The 27,358-nt window shown below is 41.5% G+C and overlaps 1 protein-coding gene across 2 annotated transcripts in view; it reads right to left on the bottom strand.

Moving 5' to 3' along the window:
• Nucleotides 1-27,358, bottom strand: part of PID1 (phosphotyrosine interaction domain containing 1) — a 523,618-nt gene that overhangs the window by 270,289 nt on the left and 225,971 nt on the right. The window contains exon 2 of one of the 2 annotated variants that reach the window (XM_044070413.1): nucleotides 13,167-13,313. The exons of the other annotated variant lie outside the window; for it this stretch is intronic. Coding sequence (XP_043926348.1) covers nucleotides 13,167-13,313 — 147 coding nt within the window. The remainder of the gene's footprint in view (nucleotides 1-13,166; nucleotides 13,314-27,358) is intronic. 2 annotated transcript variants of the gene reach the window in all.

Here is a 27,358-nt window from a genome sequence, read left to right as displayed (position 1 = left end):
GATTAACAAGATCTGTAAAATACTGAAAATGCTCTGGCATAAAATGGATAAAAGTTGTAGTTACTATATTAAAAGTCTTATGGATATCCAGTACAAGCAAAGATGGTTTTACAGATTGAAGAGTTTTGTTGCCAAACATTAATAATTAGCATTTGCAGCTGGTAGTGAAGCTGTGTAAATTGTCTTAGTGGGAACAAATCCATAATGCTATAGATACATTATTTGTTAGATGCATTTCAATAATCATTCATTCCCTGTGCTAGCTACTACTTAGTGGTCCATACTTGGCAATGAAAGTGGGATATATTCCATAACATATAAGGACACTTCAGGGCATTTAGGGAATATAATTATCCTATAGAACTTTTGGTTAACCAACTAAGGTCCTTCCTGTGACAGTGCATGACTGAAACATTTTAGAATTTAGAGTGACCTGCTGCACTCTAAAATTGTTTATATTATTCTATAGGAAGCATATGCAGACCGGGTGACTTTTTAAGTCCTATTAATTTGATCGTCAGTAAGAGAAAATTCAGGACACTAAACCTTCTTTAATTCAGTTACTTCTAAAACTGTAGCAAACATCTGATCTGAAGAAAGGGTTTTATTATAAAACTGAACTCAGTAAAGACATTTTAGAGTTATTCTAAATCCGCGGCAGGGCTAGCCACCCGGCGGTGTGAACCTTGGCTCAAGATTATTGTCACTGTTGAAATGACATCCCAACCCCATGTGCTAAATGGAAAAAGGGATTAAGGATGGATGGATGGATTCTACAGCCAATCGGTATTCTATTATCTAACTCTTCAGCGTGTTAAGACATTTCTCTTGACTGTAAAAAAAAATGAACAATTTAGCAGTTTTAAAAATATTTTGATACAATAATCATAACTGGTAATGCTTGGCATTAGCTCTAATTTTTACAAGCTTTTGGCACAGATGCATAAATCCCTATTGAAAAATTCCTTAGAATAGCTTAGGTGGTCTGGGTTTAATTAGGAACCATGTGGCTGAAGGTTGTAGCCAAGGAGTCATGGCAGTGATTGTGGTCATCCTACTTTTATTGGTACACATCTCCTTCAGCCACTCTGCTTGTAGAATGGGCATTGCTGACTCACTCATTTGAGGAGACAGTAGGGACACATCCGACTAAAGGACCATTTCCAGTGGGATGGATCACAGAGCTACACATGCAAAACAAAAAAAAAGTGAGATGTGGCAAGTACTAAACACACACAAATTTCAAATTCAAATTACATTAAAATTATAGAAACAAACTGAAACATAACTTATCTTATAGACTTTTTGGTTACAGAATGTTGTTTTATACAGTCTTTTACAACCCTACAGCAATTGCACCCACCAACAAAGATGTACAACCTGTAGCATTGCCTACATTTGCATACATTTTCTACAACTTTAAAAATTGCTAAATATTTAAATAAGAAAATTAAATATAATGACATAATTCTATGTTCTTATGAAAAGTACTTCATACACTAAATAAATATCTGCACTGACACACTAATTGCTATGAATTAGTTGAATTAAATACTTCACATTTAGTTCACTACTAACACCATTGCTCTCTAAGGTACTACAGCTAAATATTAACCATTCTTCTTTTTTCTTATAAAATATATATGTCAAAATACAGCCTGAGATTCAAACAATGATGCAAATTAAAAACGCTAAAAGCTAATGGTCCTCTGAATGAATGGGACAGAACTGCACAGTTATTGGGATTATAGTAAAGACATTGTATTCATTCTATATGTCCCATATATACATATTCTAACTACATGCTTTGTTTGGCCTTTATAGCATTTATTGCAAGAAAACTGATGCCACAGCATCCTTTTTTTTTGCTTAAAAAATTTTATTGATTTTTTTTAATAATGAGAACAGAATATATCAAGGTTTGACATGTAATAAATACAATAAATAACTTAAGATAAATCATATTATTAGAAAAAACATATAACTATTTACAATACATTCAGCAATCCTGAGATCAAAACAATAAAAAATGAATCAAGACAAAAAAGTATGAAAACCTATAAACAAAACTACAATGTTTAAATAGATGAAGAAAATTTATTAATAAGGGCCAAAACCTTCAACCAGGGATTGTTCTTCAATTTGTTGGGCCACAGCATCCTTAATGTGCATAAACAGTAAAACACTGTGCATTAACGCCATGCTTAAGCCTAGTGATTATGTATAGACAAATTAAACAGCCTTTACACAGTACTGTATTCCTACTTTTCTACCTGGCTAGGAAGTATTCCTGAAAACAGATGGTCTACCTGGCTGGGAGACTTTCTGGATGAGATTGCAGGAGTAATGTCTCAAACCTCTCTCAGTCTAGTTCCAGTTAGAACTATATACTGTGATTTTTAATAATCCCAGTGATGCATTCAGTAAAGGAAGAACAGCAGGTAATCAAATAAACGTCCTCCATAGAAATACTTCATGTAATGTGATGTATACTGGAACTCTGTCTACAGAAGTGCTTTGACTGCCTTGTATCTCTAACAAGGACCTCTGTATAACCACTTGCTCAGCTCATTCACACATCCCAGCAATGAGTTATGAAAGCCTTGTCTGAGTGAACAGCAAATGTCTGGAACCCAGAATAAGAGAAATTTGAATGAGAGCAGAAATATTTTAAACTGTCAAATTAAAACAACCTTTCCTTGTACCTGTTCAGTTAAAATGATTTTTTCATATTTAAGGTGTTTAATCACAAGTCTGCATACCACAAACTCTGTGCCACAATTATGTTATTTTAAAACAACAGTACTATTTGTGGTCTGCCTTATAAGCTCTGTAGGCTTGACTGACACAAGGTAGTCCACACAACTGGCACTGCAGGTGTGTGTGAAGCAGTAAACAGTGTGACTGGCATTGTAGCTTTGAATGAGTTAAGCCTTTCTATTGTATCTGAAGCTATACATCAAAATTCACCCACACCACCAGCAAAGGTAACTGCCATGAAAAACTTCTCCAAAGCTGACTTTGGGCTCCTAAAAACAACCATGGCTAACTTCACGGCACCTATGCAAATGGAAAATGGGTGCATGACCGCTGAATCATACACCAATGCACTGTACGAACACGTACATAAATGCATGGAGCTAGCCATACCCAACAGAACCAAGATGCTCTCCTCCAAAAAAAGAAAGCCAATCTGGTGGTCCCCCTGCCATTAACAAACTCTACAACAGAAGGAAGAAACTGTTGTAGAAAAGGTGAAGTCACAAGACTGGAAAAACTCCCTCATTAGCCTCAACAAAAAGTTGAAATCTCTCAACAAAACCTCTAAAGCTAGCTATGAAGGCAGAATTGCGTCAGACACTAAAAACAACCACAAAGCCTTCTACAGTTATATCAAGAATCTCCACGGCAATACCCAGATTTGCTCGGAGTTACTGCACAATCGTACCTCCTATACTTAGCCAACAGATATTGCCAACATACTGGCCGATAGATTCAGTGCCAACTTTACCCCCTAAAGGACCAATCACAATACTGGAAGAATGCCAGGCATCCAGCATTACTGCAGCACAGGTTAAAGCTTCATTGTCCAAGGCCAAGAATACAGCTTCCATGAGACGCGACAATATCCCTGGTTGTGTCCTACATGAACTACAATGTGAACTGGCATCACACCTGTATGCCCTGTTCAATCACAGCCTCACCTCAGGCTTTGTCTCTACAGAATGGCACACTGCTACAGTCATCCCTCTCCATAAAGGGGGAGTGACTACAGACCCTGGGAATTATCGCCTCATTAGCCTGACGAATCTGATATGTAAGGCTATGCAGCGCATCATCATGGACCTAATTAACAAGGATATAGGGAATCTCCAAACTCTGGATCCCACGCAATTTGGTTTTGTGAAGGGCAGATCATGCTTGCTCAACCTGGTTGACTTCTTTGAGTCAGTCACCAGGGCTGTGGATGAGGGCAAGGCAGTTCATACAGCCTACCTTGATCTGGCCAAGGCCTTTGATACCATTCCCCGCTCAGGAATTATTGACAGACTCACCAAACTAGGCATCAACTCCTATATCACTAGGTGGGTTACAAACTGGCTCACAGATAGAACCCACAGTGTGAGAGTAGCAGACTACAAGTGAGACTGCCAACCAGTCACGAGTGGAGTCCCACAGGGATTGGTCCTGGATCCTCTCCTGTTTGGAATCTACTTCTCAGAAGTCCAGGCCAACACGGAGGGACTCTGGCTGACCAAGTTCACTGACGATTGCAAGCTGGGAGCCATTATTAACTCTCCAAGTGATGTAGACATCCTACAGAAAGGCCTCACTGAGACCAACGACTGGTGTGGAAACCACTGCCTTAAGCTTAAAGTCAAAAAGTGCGTCATCATTCCCTTTGGGAAAAACTCAGTTCCCACTAATTACCACATTGATTGTAGCCCACTGAACCCTGAAAGCGTTATAAGAGATCTGGGGACACACGTTGACATCAACCTCTCCTTCAACCACCACATTGCCACTGTGGTCAGAAAGTCCTTCTACGTGGCACATCTCAATACCAAGGGTTTTGCATCTAGGAAGAAAGAGGTCATCATCTCTTTCTACTCTTCCCTCATTAGACCGATCATTGAGTATAATGCCCCATTTGGCATGTACCTCACTAAACACCTGCAAAAGCTGGAAAGGCCACAAAAGCACCTCACAAAGAGGATACTAAGCCTTAAACACATGCCCTACATGGACAGACTCAATAAACTCCAGCTTTTCTCTGTCTCATATTGTATATTAAGAGGCGATCTCTGCTTGACTTACAAAGCCATGTCTGACCCAGCCCTGTTAGAAATGTTACACCTAAAGAAATCCCAATCCCTCTGCACCACACACTCCAGGGACCTCAACCTCGTTACAACAATCAACAGAACATGCAGGAGGGACAGGTTCATAACCCAGAGACTGACCATGCTCTGGAACAGACTTCCCATACATGTCAAGCAGAGCACCTCACTGGCCTTTTTCAAGAGAAATCTTAATGAGTGGATGGGAAATAGAAAGTTCACCCTGCTCTACTTGATAGAGGCACCGGGATCTAATGGCGGCATTATGCCAGGGCACTTCTATGGGCTAGGCTTGTAAAGGCTCAAGGGCCGTTGGCCTAGTACACACCTATGAACCTATGATCATTCTTCACAAAATGCATATTAACTTGCTGTTTCTTCACAAATGAGTCAAATGCAATGTTTATAATATGTTTATAATGTAATATAGAAGAATGATTATGCAAAATCTAGTTTCTCATAAGCTGTAGCTTTATATTGTAAGTGTCTTACAACTGCATTCTCTTTATAGTGTACTGACAGACAGCTAAAGGCAAAGTAAGTGCTTCAGGAGTTAAGGGATGTCACTAATGTTTAAAACAGTCTGCTTTCAAAATGTTAATGAAGAAAAGAAAGAAAAACGATGTGCCAATAATCTTTGTAAGCTCTGGCCTTCTCAGGCTGGGGGATAAGTCATACGGATGTCTGTAAAGATAGTGTGCTGCACTGAATAATACAAGGTCAAAAGACAAGATTGTTAGGCCAGGTGGTCTGTGTTTTAAGACATACTTGTCAAATATTCACATGAAGCTCTAATCAAGAAGCACAAGGGCACAAATTATTTTAAAATTATATGATTTGTTAAAAGCTATGTTATGCCAAAGTTCTGCATGCATGAAATTGATAAAAAGATATATATGTAGTATTATTTTTCTTTGTTCTTTGAGACTGATATGAAATTCTGTGAAGGCAATTTCCCAGTGCTGTTTATGGAATAAACCAGTACTGCACATCCTGAAGCGTTATTATTGACTCAGGACTAAAAAGGTAAAACCTCTGTTATTGATATACTGTGTACTTTAGCAACTGGTTAAATTGTTTCTGGAGTGATACTTAAATACACAGTGAATTGCTGGGCTTCTGTCTTTTCTAAAACAATTTCAATCCTGCATAAACTAAAGCACTGCTGGTGATTCCCTGCTGGATAAGGAAAGTAAACCTGTATTTCTTTGTCTGTGACTTGCTGATAGAGCTGCTTTCTGTTTTACCTCCTCCATTTTGTTTTCTGTTTTAAGAAATCTGCTTGGCCTGGTGATTTTGTTCTGTGTGAAAGATAGAAACATGAATTATCTAGGCTGGACATTTCACACGTTTTTTTCATTGGTGAAACTGTTTCCTTGACTGCACTTTTAAATTATATTTTAACTAATTGCTGCATTATTTCTGTTTTTTTCTGCTTGTGACTGCATCATTTTCTGCACTTGATTTCAACTGTACTGTTAGCCTATACACCGTAGTATAGATTCAGATCTGCTGAATCTTGCTGTTATTGATACACTGGCGCACTAAACTGGCTATCTTATAAGAAGGGCTCCCCTCTATCCTTGTGGCAGAAGAGTGTAGATTCAGCCTGACCCGAGCTGGGGACTGCTGTGGGAAGATTCACTGCATGGTTTCCCATTGGTATATTAGCTTAAAAGTGTTTATTTTCACATGTGTTTAAGCCTCACATTTGTGTGGGTTTGCACTCAATTAACTGGAGCTGCTCTACTTTTGGCATCTTTGTCAGAGGTACAGAATGGTTCTACTGAAATCCAAGGCATCCAAAGCTAAAAACAAGAAAACACCCATGTCTTGTTATTCTAATGCACTTTGTAAACTGTATTTTAACTAACTGCTGCATTATTTCTGCGTTTTATTGTTTATGACTGCATCATTTTCTGCATTTGATTTAACTGTACTGTTAGGCTAGACAGCATAGTCTAGATTCAGACCTGCTAAATCTAGCCTGTTATTAATACACTTTAGCACTAAACCAGTCATCTTACATTAAGAATGTGGCAGAAGAATGTAGATCCAGCCTTCTCTGAGCTGGGGATTGCTGGAGGAGGATTCATTGTGTGCTTTCCTATTGGCAGATTAGCTTAAAAGTATTTACTTTCACCTGTATTTAAGTCTTGTGTTTCAATGTTGCTGTGAACCATGCAGCTGGGGTTAGCAGTGCCCTGTATACAAGCAAACACCTTGAAACACAATTTTTCCTTACACATCTATTAGTGGGACCCTCCCAAGCTTCCCTGCTACACTATGAGTGACTCAGCTGCGCACTGAGCAACACTGCAACACTTATCATCCCTAGCCTTCAATAAAATAAGCCCTTTTGTTAGTCATAGTGCAAAAAATAGTGTAACTAGCCCACTCCCATCCCTAATAGTACATATGGTAAAAAACCTGCAGTGTCCCATCTCTTCTCTGGCCAGCCTGATTGACATGGGCAATCTGAGGCAATATAGTAACTGCCTCATGTATACTGACAACCACTTACTCCTAAAACAAATACTCTATGTGAGAAATGTAATTACACTATGAAATTGGAGTCAGTTCTCTCATATAACAACAAACCAGACATCAAACAGGTTGTCAGCACACACTCTTCACCTTTCACACAAAATAAGTTCACAACACATAAACTCACATACGTGGAGCCATACTCACTATCAAAAGATCAGAGACCTCTGAAACATAAACCACTTGCACACACTGCTATGCAAACAATAACCACTACACATAATAACACATACACCAGTGTCACAGCAAATAAGCCCCTAAGACTAAACACCTCAAAACCTAATGTCTTCGTCATAGGCAACTGCATAGTGACACACAGAAATGTCCCTCTCACTAGGTTGGATAAAGACAAGGTCACAGTAAGCTGCTTGTCAGCTGCCAGGATCCATCAAATCACGCATGCATTCAAGTCATTCAACAACAAGTACCGTTATGACTCTGTCATACTCCATGTTGGAATGAATAACTTCAGATGCACCTCTCTGGATTACATGAAGACAGACATAACCGAACTCTCAGATTATGTGTTCCAGGCAGGTATGACCCTAGCCCTAAGCAGCATTTTACCTTCACCAAGGATGATGCCACAATAGTAACAAAAAAAGAAGCTTAGGTTCTGGTGTCAGCCCAGAAGGACCCAATATCTGTCAGCCCGGCAAGACATGGCTGACAGGCCATGCTGCTTTACCTGACATGGTCTGCACCTGTCTCGTTGAGGCTTTTGGACAATGGCAAAGGAACTTGCCTCCCCCATTGTGCCTTTTTTAGGCATTGTCAAAACAACAATATTTCCGAAGTAATAAAATCCACTCAAGACAAACTAAAGGTTTTGTTGCTTAATACTAGGGGTCCAAATGGGAAGCTGCACTCCCTAGAAGCACTGCTCACCTTGGAAGATGCTGACATTTGTGCGGTCATTGAGGCACGGTTCAAGGCCACAGAGAGCCCCTTGGCCGCGCAAGGCTACAATGCCTTCCACATGCTCAGACCTCAAAATGAGCATGAAAGAACCAAAGGTGGAGGTGTATCCATCTTCACTAAGTCCATTTACACCTCAAAACTGGTCGAACAGTATGACTCTCTCGAACTACTCCATGTCCGAATAACTACAGGCAAATTCCCCTACCACATCATTGCTAGCTATAGGGCCCCCACCATGAACAAAGAAAAGCACATCACCTACCTGGACTTACTGGAGTTACTCACCATACAGCCCAACACCTTAGTTGTGGCAGATTTCAGCTATCCCTCCATTGACAGGGATATGTATCAAATGCTGTGGAACAGATAGTCTGCACCCCCACTAAAGGCAAATATGTCGGGTTCCTATTACATTATCAAATTGCTGAAACTTCGAAACTGTAAACATCGAACACAGTTAATCAAAGTTTCAGTAACTCGACTAAAAAAAAACAAAAAAAAAAAAAACAAACAGTTAAATAACTGTTGTAAGCAGGGGGGCAAGCCCGCCTGTACCCCCAACCCCCAATCTTTAAATATACCAAGTCTGAGATCGCACTACAGTGCAGTAAATGGAAATACTCCCTTTCTGCACTATAGTGCGATCCTGGAGTTGTATATTTAAGGAGCGGGGGGTGTGGGGAGCGCAGGGGGGCTTGCCCCCCTGCTTACAATACTTTATTTTTTGTTTTTTGTTTTTGTTTTTTTTTTCCATTATCGAAGTTCTGACACTTCAAACTTAAGGGTTCGACCTTATGGTGTTCGAAGTTTCGGAACTTCGATAACGTAATAGGAACCCAAATATGTCTTAGACATAGTATTCATCAACATGGGGGGAGGTCACTGCACTCCACCCTGTGTAATGCCTTCTCTGGTAAGGTCAGACCATAAATCAGTCTCGTTCAAAGTAACTATTGGACCTGACAACCACACAGGAGCAAAACAACTAAAAAGCTTTTGCAAAGCAAACTACAGCCTATTAAGTGATGGTATAAAAGGTTTTATACCCCTGCAGTCACCGATAGCAATGACTCCTATGCAGAGGTGTACACAAATAAACACTTAAACAACTGTATAGATTCAGCTGTACCTTACCGGATCAAAACCAGATCATCCCAAAAAAACAAGCCACCCTGGTGGATCTGAAGTATAAACAGGTTATATAACAACAGGAAGAAACTGATGTCTGGGAACAAGAGGGAACTGACTCAGCAAAGGAAGAATTCCCTACACAGCTTGAACAAGAAAATCAGAAATCTTGAAAAGTCCTCTAAAGTGAACTACAAAGTGAAAATAGAATCACTAGCCAAAGATAATCATAAGGCATTCTTTAACTATGTCCGAAATCTAAAATGGAATGCCAAGCTATGTGCCTGACTGGTAGTGGATGGCACCACTCATACTATACCAGAGGAAATTGCCAACCTGCTAGCTGACAGATTTGGTGCAAACATCAATCCCCTGTCCCCACCAGCCATACACCAATTCATACCTGACACCTGTCCTCTGCCTAGTATCTCTAGAAATCAGACCATACATGTGCTCTCCAAGGACAAAAACATGACCTCAATGGGACCAGATAACATCCGAGATTGCTTACTAAGCAATCTAAAACAGGACCTAGTGAACCCACTCAGGGTTCTCTTTAAGCATAGCCTGAGAACTGGCTTTGTTCCAGCAGAGTGGAGAATAGCAACAGTAATCCTCTTACACAAAGGGGGCCCATCAACCAATCCTGTGAAATATAGACCCTTGAGTCTAACCAGCCTCATTTGCAAGGCCATAGAAAGAATCATCATGGACCTTATCAACAATGACATAGGATAGGTAACCTTCAATATCTAGACCCAACCCAGTTTGGCTTTGTTAAGGATAGATCGTGCTTAATAAACCTAATAGACTTCTTTGAGAAAGTCACCAAATTGCTGGATGAAGGTAAGACAGTGCATAACGCTTATCTTGGCTTAGCCAAGGCTTTTGACACAATCCCCCACTCAGGTATCATTGAAAAACTCTCCCAGCTGGGTATCAACCTTTACATCATTAGATGGGTAGTCAACTGGGTCACTGACACACCACATATTGTCACAGTTGGTGACGGCACCTCTACCAGTAGACCCGTCACCAGTAGTGTATTACAAGAATCTATGCTGGACACTTTACTCTTTGGGATCTATTTCTTGGAAGTCCAATTAAAGTAGACAGCCTTTGGCTTATCAAGTTTACTGATGATTGCAAACTGGGTGCAATCATTAAGTCCCCCAGTGATGTTAATAAATTACACAAGGGGCTAACACAGACAAATGACTGGTGTCAAAGCCGTGGTCTAAAACTAAACCCAAAAAAGTGCAAAAGAGAATTCTCTGCTAATTACAATATTGACAGCACCTCACTAAGTTCAAACCCGGTGGTGTGAGATCTGGGAAACCAGGTTGATAGCAATCTGAAATTTGACCACCAAGTTTCCACAGTGGTAAGGAAAGCCTTCTACACTGCACATCTCATCAGTAAGGGCATCACTGTACTAGACCCTCATCAGACCATTAATAAAGTATAATGTTCCTTTTTGCATGTATCTTACCAGACACCTGCAGCAGCTGGAGAGACCATAGAGGTTTCTTAACAAGACAATACTGGGCCTCCAAACAATGACCTTTGTGGAGAGACTGAAAGCCTTGTCTGTATTCTGTATCTTCTAGGCTGCTGAGAGGTGACTTCTGCCTGGCCAACAGGGCAGTCTCTGACTCTGCCCTGTTGGAAATGCTGCACATCCGTAAGTCAAATGCCAGAAGAGTTATTTTCTATAGGGATCTTAATCTAGCCTGTGACATAAACAGAACATGCTGGAGACAGAGATTGCCGCTCCTCTGGAATAAACTTCCAATTCATGTGAAGCAGAGCTCCTCACTGACCCTATTCAAGTGCAACCCAGACAAAAGGATGGGAGTCCACATATTCACCCCGGGGTGGCACCCATGACCATCATGAACAGGAGTAGTCAGTGTTAATCATAGACTCGCTCTGGGAGATATGTCCCTCTAACCAAAGAAAAGTGGGGCAACTCAGGATTAACATGGCTAGGCTAGTAAGGACTCTAGTGCCACTAGCTTAGTAACCTCCTATGAACCTAAGCTCTAGGTTGAAGTGCAGAACTTTTATAGGTCATTCAAAGGCTAGCTACTTAACAACTCATTTCATCTTTCTGTGTAGACTTCCTTTACTCAACGTGATAATATAATTTTGCAATCCAGTTAAAAGCCACAGCTATTATACCACATTTAGACATGCTGCTAATGTATTAAACAGGCTTAGCTACTCTTTACTCTTTCTTCTTTCAATAGCTCAAATTCAAAGTCACTACTATCAACATTTAAGAAATGTTTTCTCTGAAGCATGAAATATGTCATGATGTGTTGAACGCTAGCCCCAAAATACATAAAAAGTACTTTAGTTTGGACTTTTCTTTTGAAAATAAGCCAGTTATCAATAAAACATTTTATCAGACTGCCAGTTTCACTAATTGAAGTCATGTTGATATTTTAACATGCGGGTATTCCACATTACCAGATACCGTGCTAGGACGAGATGTACACTGGTGGATTCATTAGAAAATGAGATCATTGCTATCTTCTACATTTAAAGCTAACATACATTAACAAATAGCTTCCTAGTTCCTCAACAAATAGATTCCTCTGTTGTAGTAGTTTCAAATAAATGCAATGGTGATGTCAAAATATAATTTGCCAACAGATGCCTTTCCAGTTTCTATTAACCTTATAGAATATTGGTGCCTAAATGTGATCTGTTCCCTGGAAAAGGGGTTGACTGAATTCATTTAGGCCATATACGTTCCACTCATTTTTCTGCCGCTTCATCCACCTAGCATGTACTGCTGAGATCCTCTCTCTTAAATGACACTTGTCAAGATCAGGGACTTGAACATAGCTTTCATGTAGAGTGAACAGTTACAGGAAACAGAAAAACACTTTACTAATCCTCATGTCCATGAGCTTGACAACATGACCAGGTACCACAGGTCTAATTGATGCTATTACATTATTTTACTGAGCTTCATGAATCCTATACATACTACACAATCAAATATTCATCATATAGTTACATTCAAAGTACATCCACCGCACTTTTGGAGGGACATTTTTCTCCTTTGTGAAACATACAAACATACATGGAATTTTTCAGAAGATCACCATTCACATATTCATACTGTACCATCATTATCACAATAATACTAAATTATCCCATCTGTCTTAATTCAAATATCATCAGTATGGTAATAGGTATGTATTACCTATGTTGATGGTAGAACAGACTGCACAGCTGTGAATCTGAGTTCTTGGCCTGGCAGCCAAGTAATAATATTGGCATTCATCATACAAGCCCCTGTATAACCAATTCATCGTCAACAGCCAATATCTTACCTGACTAGTGGCACACATCTGATAGTACAAAGTTTCATTTTTGTTAGCCCATTTAATGAAAATAACATGTTACTGTCTATTAGCAATTTCATACTACAGGAAATATTGGTACGCACTAATATATAAAAATGTATAGCGTTCTACAATGCTGTTATATGATTAGTGAGTTAGTTTTAGCTGTAAATCACAGTGCTGAAGAATTCTGAACAAAATACAAGCATCATAAACCAAATTTCATAAAGCATTATAAACACCAATACCAAATATGATCTGTGAATTATAATGCACTCTAATTTAAGCTATATGACTCCCTTTACATCTGACTAATCAACTTGACATCTGAAATATAAGATAATACTACACCACAAACAAAATATACCTTGCAGCCATTATGGGTCCGGTTCTTCTTTACTTGATTGGTTGTGGAGAGTTCAATAGCTTCTGGATCATGGAATATGACTGCAGGAAGAGGTTCTTTACGGAATGTCAAGACATTCAACTTGGTCTTCAACACTGTTTGAAAGTGCTGTGTATGCAGAAAACAATACCTGATTAGAACATGTAGACAGTGGACTTAAAAAAACTGAGAAATTACAAATCCGATCACTGCAACTTCAAATGATCACTGCAAGTGATATATAAAACCTTTCCTCTAAGCATTTTAAACTTCAGTACCTTAACTACATTGTTAAAATAAAAAATAGAAATGTTACACTATATTGGAAGAAAGAAGGACAGGATACACTATGAGTAATATGGGTTCAAGCGTCTAGGCAGTGCGACATTTCCTTATGGTACATTTGACTGGGACACATGGCTGAAGTGACATTCAGCTGCAGAGAAATATGGCTGTTTGCAAATTCCCTGTGGGCAAAGAGAAGCACATACTGCCATGCTCACAGCTTTAATAACCAAATGCATGGTGGCAGAAGAAGTAAAAAGAAGTTATGTTCTTACCATAATGTTCTATGTGAGTTGTTCATCTTGCCTTTGTTCTTTACACGTCCGAGTCGGCTGCTTTCCAAACTCAAGATCTTTGAGTAGCTTGAGGCACAGTCCCTATCCCATGATGCTCTCCTACCAAACCCAGATCTAGTTTGCTGAATCAGCAAGAAAAAAACACACTAAGCAACCAAATTACAAAAAGTACCTAAAGTAATAGTCACAGATTTATTTATTCACATGTTTTATAAATTTTATAGTATAATAATACTTTTACACATGTATTTTTATTTCTATATACGTATTTTCATATATATTTTTATACATATTTATATACATCTATTTTTACTATTTATGTAACAAGAAATGTTTTATAGTATGAAATTGTTTTAATATGTGTTTCAAACAAATTTCTAGTGATTAGACAAGTATTTTTAGATACTAGAGGAGCAGGAACATAGATTGTGAATGTATTTTTATGTAGCATACGTATTTAGTGAACAGTATAATTTCAGCATATAACTTTAACTTTACCATATAGTAATGAAATTAATCATGTTAATTAGTGGTAATTAGTGGAGGGGTGTAGTATATAAGTAACATCAATTGTTATGTGTAATTTCCTGAAGAAGTCTCTTCATAGCAAGAGACGAAAAGCGCTTTGCATTACTGGATTATTGTTGTATTAAAGTTCATCATTACGCTGTCCTTGTGCCTCGGTGTGCTTTCTGGATTCTACAGTTTGATTATTTTCCTGGTTTGTCTCTCGGCATAAGGGGTAACACTTGGTTCCCCCTTGCTTGTTGATGTATCAGACTACCGACATGTTGTCTGTCTGTATTGCAATTGTCTCTCGAGGTAGAGAGTCGTGAAAGTGTTGCAATGCTAGAAACACCGCTCTCAATTCTAGGACATTGATGTGCAAATGAGATTCCATGTCTGACCAAGTGCCTTGGACAGTTCTTCCCTGAAACAGCCCCCCCCCCACCCTATCAAGGAAGCATTCGTGGTCACTGTGGCTGTAAGAGGGGGAAGTACAACTGGCCGACCTACAGTACCTTGGTGGCTGTTCAACCACCAAAGAAGGTCCTTTTTGCAAGCATTTGTCAGAAAAACCTTGTGTGACATTGGAAGCTGTTGATAAGACCACTGTGTGAATAGTAACCATTGGAGTATCCTCATGTGCATTCGTCCCAGAGGAACCGCTATGAGTGTCGCTGCCATGGTGCCTAACAGCTTCAGAACCTGGAATGCTGGAACTCTCCTTTCCGTTAACAAATGGGGCACTTGACTTCATAAAGATATTAATCTTTCTTGAGGCAATCTGACCAGGGAGGTGGTGGTGTCTAGATCTGCCCCCATAAAGGAAATATGCTGTGATGGCAATAAAGCAGATTTTTCGAAATTTACGGTTATGCCCAACCTGGAACACAGGTTGATAGTGTAATCTCGGGTGCGAATCAGTTGATGCCTGGTGGTGGCGGTGAGGAGCCAGTCATCCAGATATGGAAACACCCGGAATCCTAAACGTCTCAGGTGAGCCGTGACCACTGCCATACATTTGGTGAACACTCTGGGGGCTGTGGTGAGACCAAAGGGCAGAGCTCGGAATTGGTAGTGACTGGACCCCAGCCGGAAACGTAAGTGATCTCTGGATGGCCTGGCCATTTTGATGTGGTAGTACGCATCCATGAGATCTACAGAGCATATCCAATCGCCCGTTTTGAGAAACGGAAGTATCGATTGAAGCGTAACCATCCGGAACTTTTCCTTTTTGGCAAAGGTGTTTAGTTTGCTGAGGTCTAAGATGGGCCTCCAGTCCCCTGTTTTCTTTGGAACTAAAAAGAACCTGGAGTAAGTTCCAGATCCTATCTGGTCCGCCGGGACTGGCTGGATGATTATTCTAGCAGCCTTTGAATTTCTATGGCTGCTAGATTCCGCAGACTGGGTGGAACATCTGGGATTCTTGTACGTATGGAAGGGGATTCTGAAAAGGGAATGATGTAACCTCTAGTAACTATGCTTTTTACCCAAGAATCTGATGTAATTCCTAGCCTGGCGTCTGGGCATAAAGCTAAGAGACCCCCGACTGCCTCCAGAGCAGGACGGTCGGGCCTCCTCTCAGGAGTGCTGATAGGGCTTGCCAAGGAACTGCTCATTGTCAGCCTGGTTCTGCGGACCCCCTCTGCCGCCTGGGTGGCTTCTACCATTATACCTCCCTCCTCTGCCCCTGGAGGGGGGGTTCACTACATGTGTTCTGGAAAGTTCCTTGGGACTTTCAGAACCACATTTTTCCACCTTTCTGCCCTTTGGGGTATGGTCTGGTGGGGGTGGAAAAATGGACTCCTACGACAGATAGAGTCTTTCCTTCCTGCTCACACCTAGTGAGTGTCTCCTTGACATTAGGCCCAAACAAGGAAGAGCCATCGAATGGGGTATTAACAAAGGAAGACTTGAAGGCTTCCGCAAAGGAGCATAAGTGCATCCAAGATTGTATCTGCAGAGCTATCGCTGAACCTGCTGCCGGCTCAATCCATCAGCTGCATAAGAAATGAGCCGCATGGATGAGTTCATAATAGAATTAAGGGTGTTAAGCTGTGCCGTCACTCTCTCAGAAACAGCATAATATGTTTTGCCCTGTAGAGTATCTCCAAGCTCTTTGAGGAGATCTCGTTAAAGACGGGTAAAGTGGGTTAAATAGTTAAGCGATCTCATTGCAAATGTCGCAGAATTAAAGATGCGTTTCCCATATCTGTCCATTGTCCTAGAGTCTTTATTAGGAGGATGAACAGAAGAAGAGGTTTCTGACATCTCTTTCTTGGTGGCCGCTGCCACCACCATGGCATCAACGGGGACTCCCTTCGTAAGAAAAGACCTGTCTTGAGGGGAGGTGATAAATTTGTTGGGCCTCCAAGGGACCGGTTCCATGGAATCAGGAGACTCCACCGCCCTTCGAGCGGCCAAGCTCATTAATTCGTCAAAGGGCAGAGTAACCCAGGAGGTGGAAGGTTGAGACCCAAAGGCCTTCAGGAGCACCGAATCATCCTCAGTAGGGGTAAGGGACTGCCAGTCACCCCTCTGCCTTAATATTTCCAGGATGTCTACAAATGACACATCCTCAGAGGAGGACCGTGGGGACCCTTCTGATTCCTCTAAGTCGGTGTCTGATGTTAAGGATTCCTGAGGGGAATCCAAATGCCTCCACTTGCACAGTCTCTTTCTAGGGATTTCATCAGTGGGGGCATTTGGTGAAGTCTCAGTCAAGCAGGGGTCACCCAATGGGGTTACCCGAGGCTCTGGGTCTCGATGCTTGGTAGGGACCTGCGGTGTAGGGACAGAACGCGGCTCTTTAGGAGAGGAAGAGGAAAGATCCGAAGTGGTAAGGGTCTTTGCAGACATGACCCTCCTCATAGCATCAAAGGCACTGGTTTCCTGACCCAAGGAGTCCGCCGGTTCTCAAGAAGATGGCAACCTCCCTGGGGCCGAGACCACGGGCTCCTAACCTGAGGATGCAACCGATCTCATCTGCGCTGAAGACCCGAGAGGGAGAGTCGGAACCGAAGCATCGGTTCAACTCTCTCCCCTGGAACCAGTGAGAGAGTGTCGGCTCCGAGACTTTTTGATCGGAACCGAAGAAGTCAAGGTTGACGGGGCCGAGGACACTGGAACAGGCCTCGGCTATGAGTTCCAATACTATCAGATCCTCTCTTTCCAGCTCCGAAGACTCAACTGGCCTCAGAGGAGGAGCAGAAATCGTGGTGGGGGGGGGGTCATAGGCTCTGAAGTTATTTGGGTCGAAGCTGAAAGCAATTTGGCCAGGGCTGGGTTCACCAAAAGCCTCTGCACCATGCGGTCTGCATCGATGTCAGAAAGGGTCCCGGAAGAATGGGTCAAAGGACCCGAAGAATCCACCGACTTAAGGATCGGGGACTTTAAAACTTCCAACATGGGCTACAACACTATGATTTGGCTCTGAGGTAAGATTTCGGTGCATGGCTCTGAAGGCTGCAGAGCCGGCGACCGAGTCTTCCCAGAGGTGCTCGGAGCAGAAGACTTGTCCTCCGATGACACCTTAGAAGACTTCGACCCCTTCGAGGACTTGGAGGTCTGGTCAGTCTCGTCTAATGCTTCTTGAAAGTCTGGCTTCAACAGCCCTCTATCTACCAATTTCCTTCGCCTTTCTAATAAAACCCTGCCACTGAAGGAATGGCAGATAGAGCAATCCTCTTGCAAATGTAGTGGACCCAAGCAGTACACACAAGAAACGTGGTTATCGGTGATGGACATCTTCTGTCCACAGTCACACCTCTTAAATCCTGATTTTTGCTTCTCAGACATGATATCAAAGAAAACACACAAATATCAGATCCCCGATAAACAATAATGTCAATAAACTCAAAAAAACACTAAGAACTCCTAGAAAGTTCAGATCCCTGAACTGCAATTGACTACAAGAATTATTTTATAAGGTATTGATACAAAAACGTTCAGATACAACAAATCTAAGCACCTATGAACAATGATGGGATAGGGAATTAAATTTGACAGAGCTCTGTCAAGTAAAGTGCAACTAAAGAAAGGCTAAAGGCCTAGGAGCAACCGCTCCGAATTAGAAAGACAAAAAAATAATATACAGTTAACTCACTGAACAATAATTATGAGAAATATGAAAAGTCTCACAAATATCAGATCCCTGATAGTCTAAATAAGTAATTATATATTCTTCTCAAATGGTATTATCCTCCGAAGATTTTGCGATCCATTGCAGCGGCAAACTAGATCTGGGGTTGGTAGGAGAGCATCATGGGATAGGGACTGTGCCTCGAGCTACTCAAAGATCTTGAGCTTAGAAAGCGACCGACTCGGAGCCGATGGATCGGCTCTGAACCCACGTGTAAAGAACAAATGGCGAGATTGAACAACTTCACATTATGTGTTCTGCTCAGTGTACAGTACATACTTGTGTAACTACAACATATAGAAGCATGCTACAGCATGGAGGAAATCCTGTAGGCTACTGTAGTCACATTTATGCTCCAGTGTGTGTTTTAGGTAATGGTCCCTAGAAACTGTGAAGTTGGTAGTGGTCCACACACTCCAATTATAAAGGCACTGCCCATTGTGCACTGCATTTTTACAACTGACATGCCTTCTGGCCAGCCGGCTGCTGATGCCTGCTATATTGCCTGCTGTCTCATGTTCTCTTGGGGACCATGGACATTGTTTTCCCCTGTGTGCATTTAGTTATTGAAATTGTGGGCATGGCAACATATTCTTCTCTTTGCCCACAGAGAATTTGCAAACAGCCATATTTCTCTACAGCTGAATGTCACTTCAGCCATGTGTCCCCAGTCAAATATACCACAGGAAAATGTCTCGCTGCCTAGGCACCTGAACCCGAGTAATACACTGATGTTGAAATTAAACACTTAGCTGGTTTTTGAATTAACAAGAAGATGCTTGCAAGTGTAGGATTTCTATGTGTTTTTTTTTTCAATGAAAGTGGACACCACTGTTATTCCACGACAATGGCTTAAATTAAATGGAATTCAGCAAAATGAGAAATCCCAACATTTACTACATGTAGAACTATTTTGCAGCTGAGTGTTTGGTCCCAGAGTCTAACAAATGTCTCCTTTTCTACTACCTCAGTCTAGCCTGTTCAGTACGACCTTTCTAAAACTTCTGGTATGCACATCATGTGCTCTAATCTGTAGTCATAACCTCTCCACATCCTTTTCCACACACTTTTCTGGAAATCCTTACAGAAGCCTGATATCATGTCACTTTCTATGAGTGACCTCCAGAAGTATACACAGTAATCAAGAAACTGTTTGACCAGACCTAAGCAGAGTGAAAGTATTACTGAATGCTACTGGAATTGATGCTTCTCAGGATGCCCCTCATAACTGTGTTTATTGATGCTACTGTCAATGCCCTCTTACTTTGCTCATGGAGATCACACCCTAGTGTGATCAACACCTGCAGATGCTCGTCCTGCTCTCTTGCCATAAAGTCAACTCAAAGATCCCCATGAATTACACCATGGCACCCGTGGCTGAAGTGTAACATGCACTTGTTTGCATGAACTTCAATACCCACCTTTCTTCACAACTGATCAACTCTGCCAAACATTCTTGTTTCTGCTCCCCACCCTACACTGCTGCACTTTGAAAGAGGTTAACCCCATTATCTGTTTCTATAGCTATGTCTAAAATAAACATACTGGACCCAGCTCCATTTTCTGCAGTCTTCCTCTATTGAGTTTCATGATTACTTATGTCATTTTTCTTACCAGTACCCCATGTCCAGACCTTCAACCATGCAGCAATCCAATTCTTCAGACTTTGCCATACTTCCATTCAATGCACCAGACTCAAAAAACTAGACCAGGTTTGACTGATAGTGCTTCCTCATAACAAGTTTATGTTGTTCTCTGTTTTGGAAATTGCTGTCCTCTATGAATGAAACAAGCCTGTCCCTACAGTATTTTCTCCAGGATTTTCACTGGCACTGCCAGGCTAACAGGTTGTTTGTGCCACAGTGGTGCAATGGATAGCATTGTCACCTCACAGCAAGATGTTCTCCAGTTCGATTCTTGGCTGGAGTGCCTTCTGTGTGGAGTCTGCATTTCCTCCTTGCGGTCATGTGGGCTTCCTCCAGGTGCTCTGGTTTCCTCTCACATTCCAAACATATGCAGTAAATGGACTGGACACTGTAAATTGGCCATAGGTGTGAGTGTGTGTGCAAGTGAGTGATAGAAATGAACTACCACGGCAGGGCTAGCCACCCAGTGGTGTAAATCTTGGCTCAAGATGATTGTCACTATTGAAAGTGGCACCCCGACCCCATCTGCAAAATGGGAAAAGGGGTTGAGAATGGATGGATGGATGCCAGGCTAACAGGCCTGTATTCTTCCAGAATTCTTTGTGCTCAATTTCTACCAGCATACCTCTTTCATGCCTCCCAGTCACTCATGCTCAGACAGTTTGGCAATGGCCCATTATCTTATGAGCTCATCCATGCAGGTTTTACCAGTGCACTGCCTAGAATCTAGAAGACCCCGGGAAGCAGCTCAGCTGGCCCACATGCTGTATATGTACTTAAGGCTGTCAGCTTTATATCCACATCATTCCTTTTTGTCCAGGTCTCTGCTCACTACTCTCACCACTCTTCACTAACTCCCTCACATGACATCACCATTTCTTCAACTTCCTCTGTGAAGACTAAAACCACGTATGCTTTAATATTTCTGCATGTCCTTGTGTTCTCTGACCTCTGTCCCCCATCTTTGTTCTGACTTGACAAATGTATCCTACTCTTCCTCCTTTGTGCTAGATGCCTAATATCAGCCTCTGTTCCTTTTTAAGGCTTGCTCCCAGCTCCATTTCAGCTTATGCCTTTGTTGCTCTCACCTCATAAGCAGCACTCCTACTTAACTCCTTTTGGTAAGCCCCTTTATTTCCCTGCCACTTCTCTTCCACTTCTAGTGTGCACCATTTTTTCACAAATCACTGTCCTTCTCTTGTTTAATTTCTTCATTTTCATCAAATCCTTGTCCATAACCCTGAGCTCTTCATCTATGATTCATTCTCATAGCTTGTTTACTCCGTGTTTACTCCAGAACCCCAGCTTATCTTTGAACCCCCCCTTTTCCATCCGTTCAGAAGAAACAGCTTCCACAAATTCCCAATGCATTACGTCTTTCTTAGCATTTGATTATAAAACTCAACACCAAATAATGGTATTATCACTCTTGGCTAATGGTGCCTTTACCTGGACATTCCTGATCCTCTCTGCCTAGGTTTGAATCACATCCATAATTTTATTCTTTAATGGTACAATGCTGTACTACCGAAGACCCTCAGCTGACTCGTAATCCCTGGCAACATTGCAGATTGGATTCACCAAATACGCACCCAATATGCACCTGTCAAATTCTGATGCTCTGTGAACACAATCTTCTTCCCCCTACACCATTGCTTTATTTCTCATCCTTCTCCCTTGACATATTTGAAGGTTGATACACTAGATCATTCCATTAGTACTGCTATTTCTTCTGCCTCAAACACATTACACTACAATCTGCTGCTACCTGCTCCCTTACATTCTTAATGGGAAGAGTTCCTTCTCCTCTATGACCTCATATCCAATGCCTTTCTTTAGGTAGTTTACTATATATTATCCATCCCACCTCACTCTGTTATTCCTAAACAGCCTCCATCCCAGAATCTCCATGTCTCATCCCTTCTAGTTAGTGAGTTATGTTTCCGTGAAGCCACAGTATCTTCCCTTTCCTCCTGCATCACTGCATGCAGTTCTGTCATTTTCCTACACAGGCTACTTCACAGCAAAGTAATACTATCTATCCATGTTATATCACTCTTGTTTGATCCACTGTTATGCTCTGTACTTATCTGTCCTTCTGTCTACTGACTGTGTGACTGTCACTTTCCGTTGCTTCTTTGACATACCTTCCCTTTTTACCTTACTTTACAGGTACAGGAATTGAGCTGTACCTGTGCAATGCAATATTGAGAACGTATGTCTCTTCTTGACTAAGATGGAGCCTCCAACTGGCAAATGTCTGATCTCTCTGCCAAGTCTACCACATCTAACTATGAGCCACAAGGTTTTCTCTCTAGTTCACTGCTACAATTAATCATTTTCTCCCTTCCTGGTTGATGGCATAGGTGAACGTTTTGAAGATGCTACCTTCAGCCACTTACCCATCTTGATAACTCTCAGTCACTTCCTTAGTCTGCCATCTTACCACATCATTTAATTGGATCTTGTTGGGCAGTACGGTTCCCACAGAAAATATAAATCTTGTGCAGATTTTATTAACTTGCAATGCCTCTTAGTTAACGCTTTCAAACAGTCTTCATGTAATCAGAAATTCAGTTCTCTGGTATCAGTTCATTTCAAATTATCCAAACTGCTTACCGAAAGCCAGAAATAGTGAAAGACCACAGAGGATTACAAAAGATTAGGTTGGAATGTGAGCATGTCAACAGTGACATTATAAAGAGAACACCGTCAAAAGAAAACGCCACTCCTATTATCATATGATTTATCAGTGCATCCCATCCTCTATAACCTACTAAAGGGAAGGAGGAAACAAAAGCACAGTATCTTCAACCAAAACACCCAACCTATAACCTTCAGCATTACCTCCGATGCTTATCCTCATTGCGGATCACGTCACAGATTTTCACTGCTTAAGTAAGTTGTTTAAAATGGGGTAAATTGACTGAAGAAAATATGGACTTTTTGTGTAATGGAGTAAGCTGAAAGTATGACAAATACATGTTATAGGAATTCAGGCTTTGTTCCAAGCATGGTGGCAACACAGAGCATTACAGTCTATTCTACGCTTTCAGCAATCCTTCAGATTTGATTCTTTTCTCCTTTGTAAATGTAAAGGCAAAAATTATGGTGACAAACAATTACAATGTGTTTTTCTACAAATAAAGATTCATACTGTCAAACTGTAGTGTACACCAGAGGTCTACTTCTGCCAGCCAAGAAAACCTCTCCTAAAGAAAACACAAGATTATGCTCATCTCCTATTGTGTATTTAATGAAGCCACAAGCCTCAAATGGACAGCTTTTAAGGAATCTCTCTTTTATTGAAATCAAGTTACTTTCATTGCTTTCCAGAACTTAGTAGAAACCTTACAGGAAAAAGTATGACAACAAAATGTTGAAAATTAATATAAATTAAAGGACTTAACACAGCCAGTGTAAATAATTTTTGTTAGTCAAATCTTAAGAGGCAATGTAGAGATCAGGCCCTGCATATTTAAAAAAACTGTAAACAAAAAACAAGCAAAAATTTTAAATGATGGAATAAGAACAGGGGCACATCATACAGCTTTGACTTCAATGTCTACAAAAAGTGAAGAATTTCTTCACAGATCTGAGAATTATCAGCAAAACTGACACATTAGAATAGTTTCAGCTACAGGTAAAAAAAAGTACAGTTTTGTACCTACCATAAATGTAGATGTTCGCGTGCATACACTGCTGCAGTCATTACACCTGGATTATCCTGCCGTCAGGCGGTTCCCCAGTAGGCCTGAGTTCCAAAGTCTTGGTCCGGCGTCGGTTGCTGTCACCTCCTCCCTGACGTCAGTGTGGCAGGGGTATATAAGATGCAGCCGATGCCATTTTCTTCAGTTTTTCTTGCCCCAGATGTCAGGTCCCCCAAATAGGTTGCCAATTCAAATTGCTAATAAAACATATAAAATAAAAGCAAACAACAACTTTCAGCTACCAGCAAATACTCCCCATAGGTAGTAAAGGGTAGAAGACATAGGTACGTACCAGCAAGTAAGAGGGGAAGGAGGGAGGGTAACCTGGACTGCAGCAGTGTATACACTCGAACATCTACATTTATGGTAGGTACAAAACTGTACTATGTTCATCGTGTTACACTGCTGCAGTCATTACACTTGGGTAGAATCCCAAAGCTGAGGTTGGGTGGCTGGTCCTATAAGGCATTAGGGGTGGCTATAAGACCCTGCAGTATTGCAGTGGCGAAGCCAGCTCTGGATTTAGAGTATAAAGGCAGATGGTAATGCTTGGTGAAGGTATGCATAGAACTCCAAGTTGCTACTTCCAAAATATCCTTGGTAGGTACTCCTCTGAGGTAGGCAGTTGAAATGGCTGTTGCCCTAGTGGAGTGAGATCCAATGCTGCTAGGTACAGGTTTCCCATGGTGTGTATAGCAGAAACGTATACAATGTCCTATCCATTTTGAAATAGTCTGTTTTGAAATGGCTTTTCCCTGTGCACCTGCAGCATATGCTACCAATAACTGCTCAGATTTCCTGAAAGCTTTGGTTTTGTTCAAGAAGTACTGTAACTGCCTGTGAATGTCCAAGGAATGCAGTAGTCTCTCCCCTTTATTCTGTGGTTTTGGATAAAAAGTTGGCAAATGAATAGTTTGGTTTAGAGCCACACTGGATACCACCTTTGGCATAAACGTAGGGTTAGTTCTTACAGACACCCTATCCTGGTGGAAAATGAGGAAAGGTTCGACTGCCATTAGTGCCTGTAATTCTGAAACTCTTCATGCTGATGTTATTGCCAGGAGTAGAGCAGTTTTCCAAGAGATATATTTTAATTCTGCTGTGTTAGCTGGCTCAAAAGGAGGTAAAGTCAATTTTTCCAAAACAAAGTTGAGGTCCCAAGTTGGAGTAGGTGCTCTACGGGGCGGTCTTATGTTTTTAGCCCCTCTGAGGTACTGTCTTAGCAAAGGATTAGAGAAAATTGGTGGATCCGTGTTGTAATGAGCAGAGATTGCAGAAGCGTGAATCTTGATGGATGAGAAGGACAGTCCTTTGTCCAGCATCTCAGTTAAATATTGTAGTATCTGAGGAAAGTTTGGAACATGAGGGTCAAGGCTGTGTGCTTGGTTCCAGGCAAAGAATCTTTTCCATTTATCCGAATAGGCTTTCCTGGTACTAGGCCTTCTGGCCACCAGAATGACATCCATAACAGCTTTGGAGAGCGGCATTGCCTGCTTGACTAAGGAATCTTCCATGCAGATAGGTTTAAGGTCTTTAGCTGGCTGTGTAGTATCTGACTGTTGTGCTGAGTCAGCAGATGTGGGATTTGAGGCAAAATCCAGGGTGGTCCTTGTGCTAAGTTCTTTAAGATTGGGTACCAGTGCTGGTGTGGCCAGTCTGGTGCAATCAGGATCATCTTTGGCTCTTCTTGCCTGGCTTTTATGAGTACCTTTGGCAGGAGAGGTAGTGGTGGGAAAACGTATACTTGTAGGTTTTTCCAGCTGAATGAGAGGGCATCCACTTTCCATGCTTGTGGATGGTAACTCCTTGTGCAGAATTTCTGTTGCTGGCAGTTCATTGGGGATGCGAACAGATCTATGTCCGGGCTCCACCATTTCTGTGTTATCATTCTGAATATCAGTGGATTCAATTCCCATTCGTGGGGATCCATGATGTTTCTGCTTAAGTCGTCTGCCAGTGTGTTTTTCTCTCCTGGCAGGAATTGTGCTTGCAGATGAACTTGATAGTTTAGAGCTGTGTTCCACAAGGTCATGGTTTGCCTGCAGAGGGGGTAGGAGTGAGTGCCCCCTTGCTTGTTTATGTACCACATAACTGTAGTGTTGTCTGTCTTTAGTAGTAGTTGTCCTGGATGCAGCAGGTCCTTGAAAGCTATAAGTGCATTTTGTACAGCTAGCATCTCTTTTTGATTGATGTGAAGATGCCTTTGTTCTGCGGGCCACTTGCCCTGAATACAGTTGCCTGCCATGTGGGCTCCCCAGGCATAATCCAATGCATATGTTATCAGTGTTTGCCTGGCTGTGGGTTGAGTAAAAGGCTGTCCCTTGTTGAGGTGACAAGCTTGAGCCCACCATTAAAACTCCTGTTGAAGGCAAGGAATTAGTGGTATAACTGTTTCCAAACTTTGACAGTGTTGAGACCATACATTCTTTAGGTACCATTGTAGTTTCCTCATATGCAGTCTGGCATATGGAATTAGTAGTATGCAAGATGCCATGTAACCCAAGGCCTGCAGAATTTTTCTTGCAGGGAGTTGAGTCTTTGTTGCCATCAATTGAAAGTATTGAGTCAGTTGTCCTTGCTTGTCTGGCATGAGATAAGCCATCTGGGCCGTTGTGTTCAAGCTGGCACCCAGGAATATTATCTCTTGTGAGGGCACTAATTTTGATTTCTTTTTGTTTACTGTGTACACTAGGCAAATTAATAATCTTTTTACAAACGCCAGATGTTTTAGTAGAATGTCCATGCTCTCTGCTTGAATCAGGCAGTCGTCCAGGTACGGATAAATTTGAATTCCTTTCTGTCTGCAAAATGCAATTACTGGTGCCAGGCACTTTGTGAACACCCTGGGCGCAGTAGATAAGCCAAAGGGCAGTGCAGAGAATTGATAATGCATTGAACCAGCTATCAATCTGAGGTATCTTCTGCAGTTTTGTCTGATAGGGACATGCAGGTATGCCTCCTTGAGGTCCAATCTCATGAGCCAAGCTTTCTTGCCCAGCATGGGAAGAAGCTGCTGTAGTGTCAACATTTTGAATTTCGGAACATCCAGGTAAGTGTTTAGAGAAGAAAGATCCAGAATGGGCCTCCAGGCTTTGTCCTTCCTGGGAACTAGAAAGAGTCTTGAGTAAAATCCTTGTCCTTGTTCCTGTGGTGGTACCGTTTGAATAGCTCTCATATCCATGAGTGCTGTAATTTGTATTTGAGCCTCTGCCCATTGATTTGGTGGCAGATTTGGCATTCCTTTTAACCTTGGCAGAGTGTGAAAGTGGAACCTGTAACCTTGACATACAATGTTGAGAACCTATTTGTCTTTGGTGATCATATGCCAAATGTGATAAAAAAGTGCCAGTTTTCCTCCCAAGGGGGTTGCCAAGAGAGAGTTGTTTGGCAGCTGTAGCGAGAAGTCATTGAGGCTGCTTTTTATATGGTTGGGGCCTGTCTTCCCCTTCTTTCTGGCCTGATGCAACCCATTGTCGAGGCCTGTAAGGACCTTGTGGTTGACCTCTACCTCTTGGACGTCTGTATCTGCCCCTTTGAGGTCTGTCTGTAACTGGAAAGGACCAATTCTTTGTTGGCCAATTTCTGCTAAATC

The sequence above is a fragment of the Protopterus annectens genome, chromosome 4.part1 (genome assembly GCF_019279795.1).
Source record: "Protopterus annectens isolate FY-2018-M chromosome 4.part1, PAN1.0, whole genome shotgun sequence".
NCBI classification, from domain to species: Eukaryota; Metazoa; Chordata; order Ceratodontiformes; family Protopteridae; genus Protopterus; species Protopterus annectens.
This window is presented reverse-complemented; position numbering and strand designations above follow the sequence as displayed.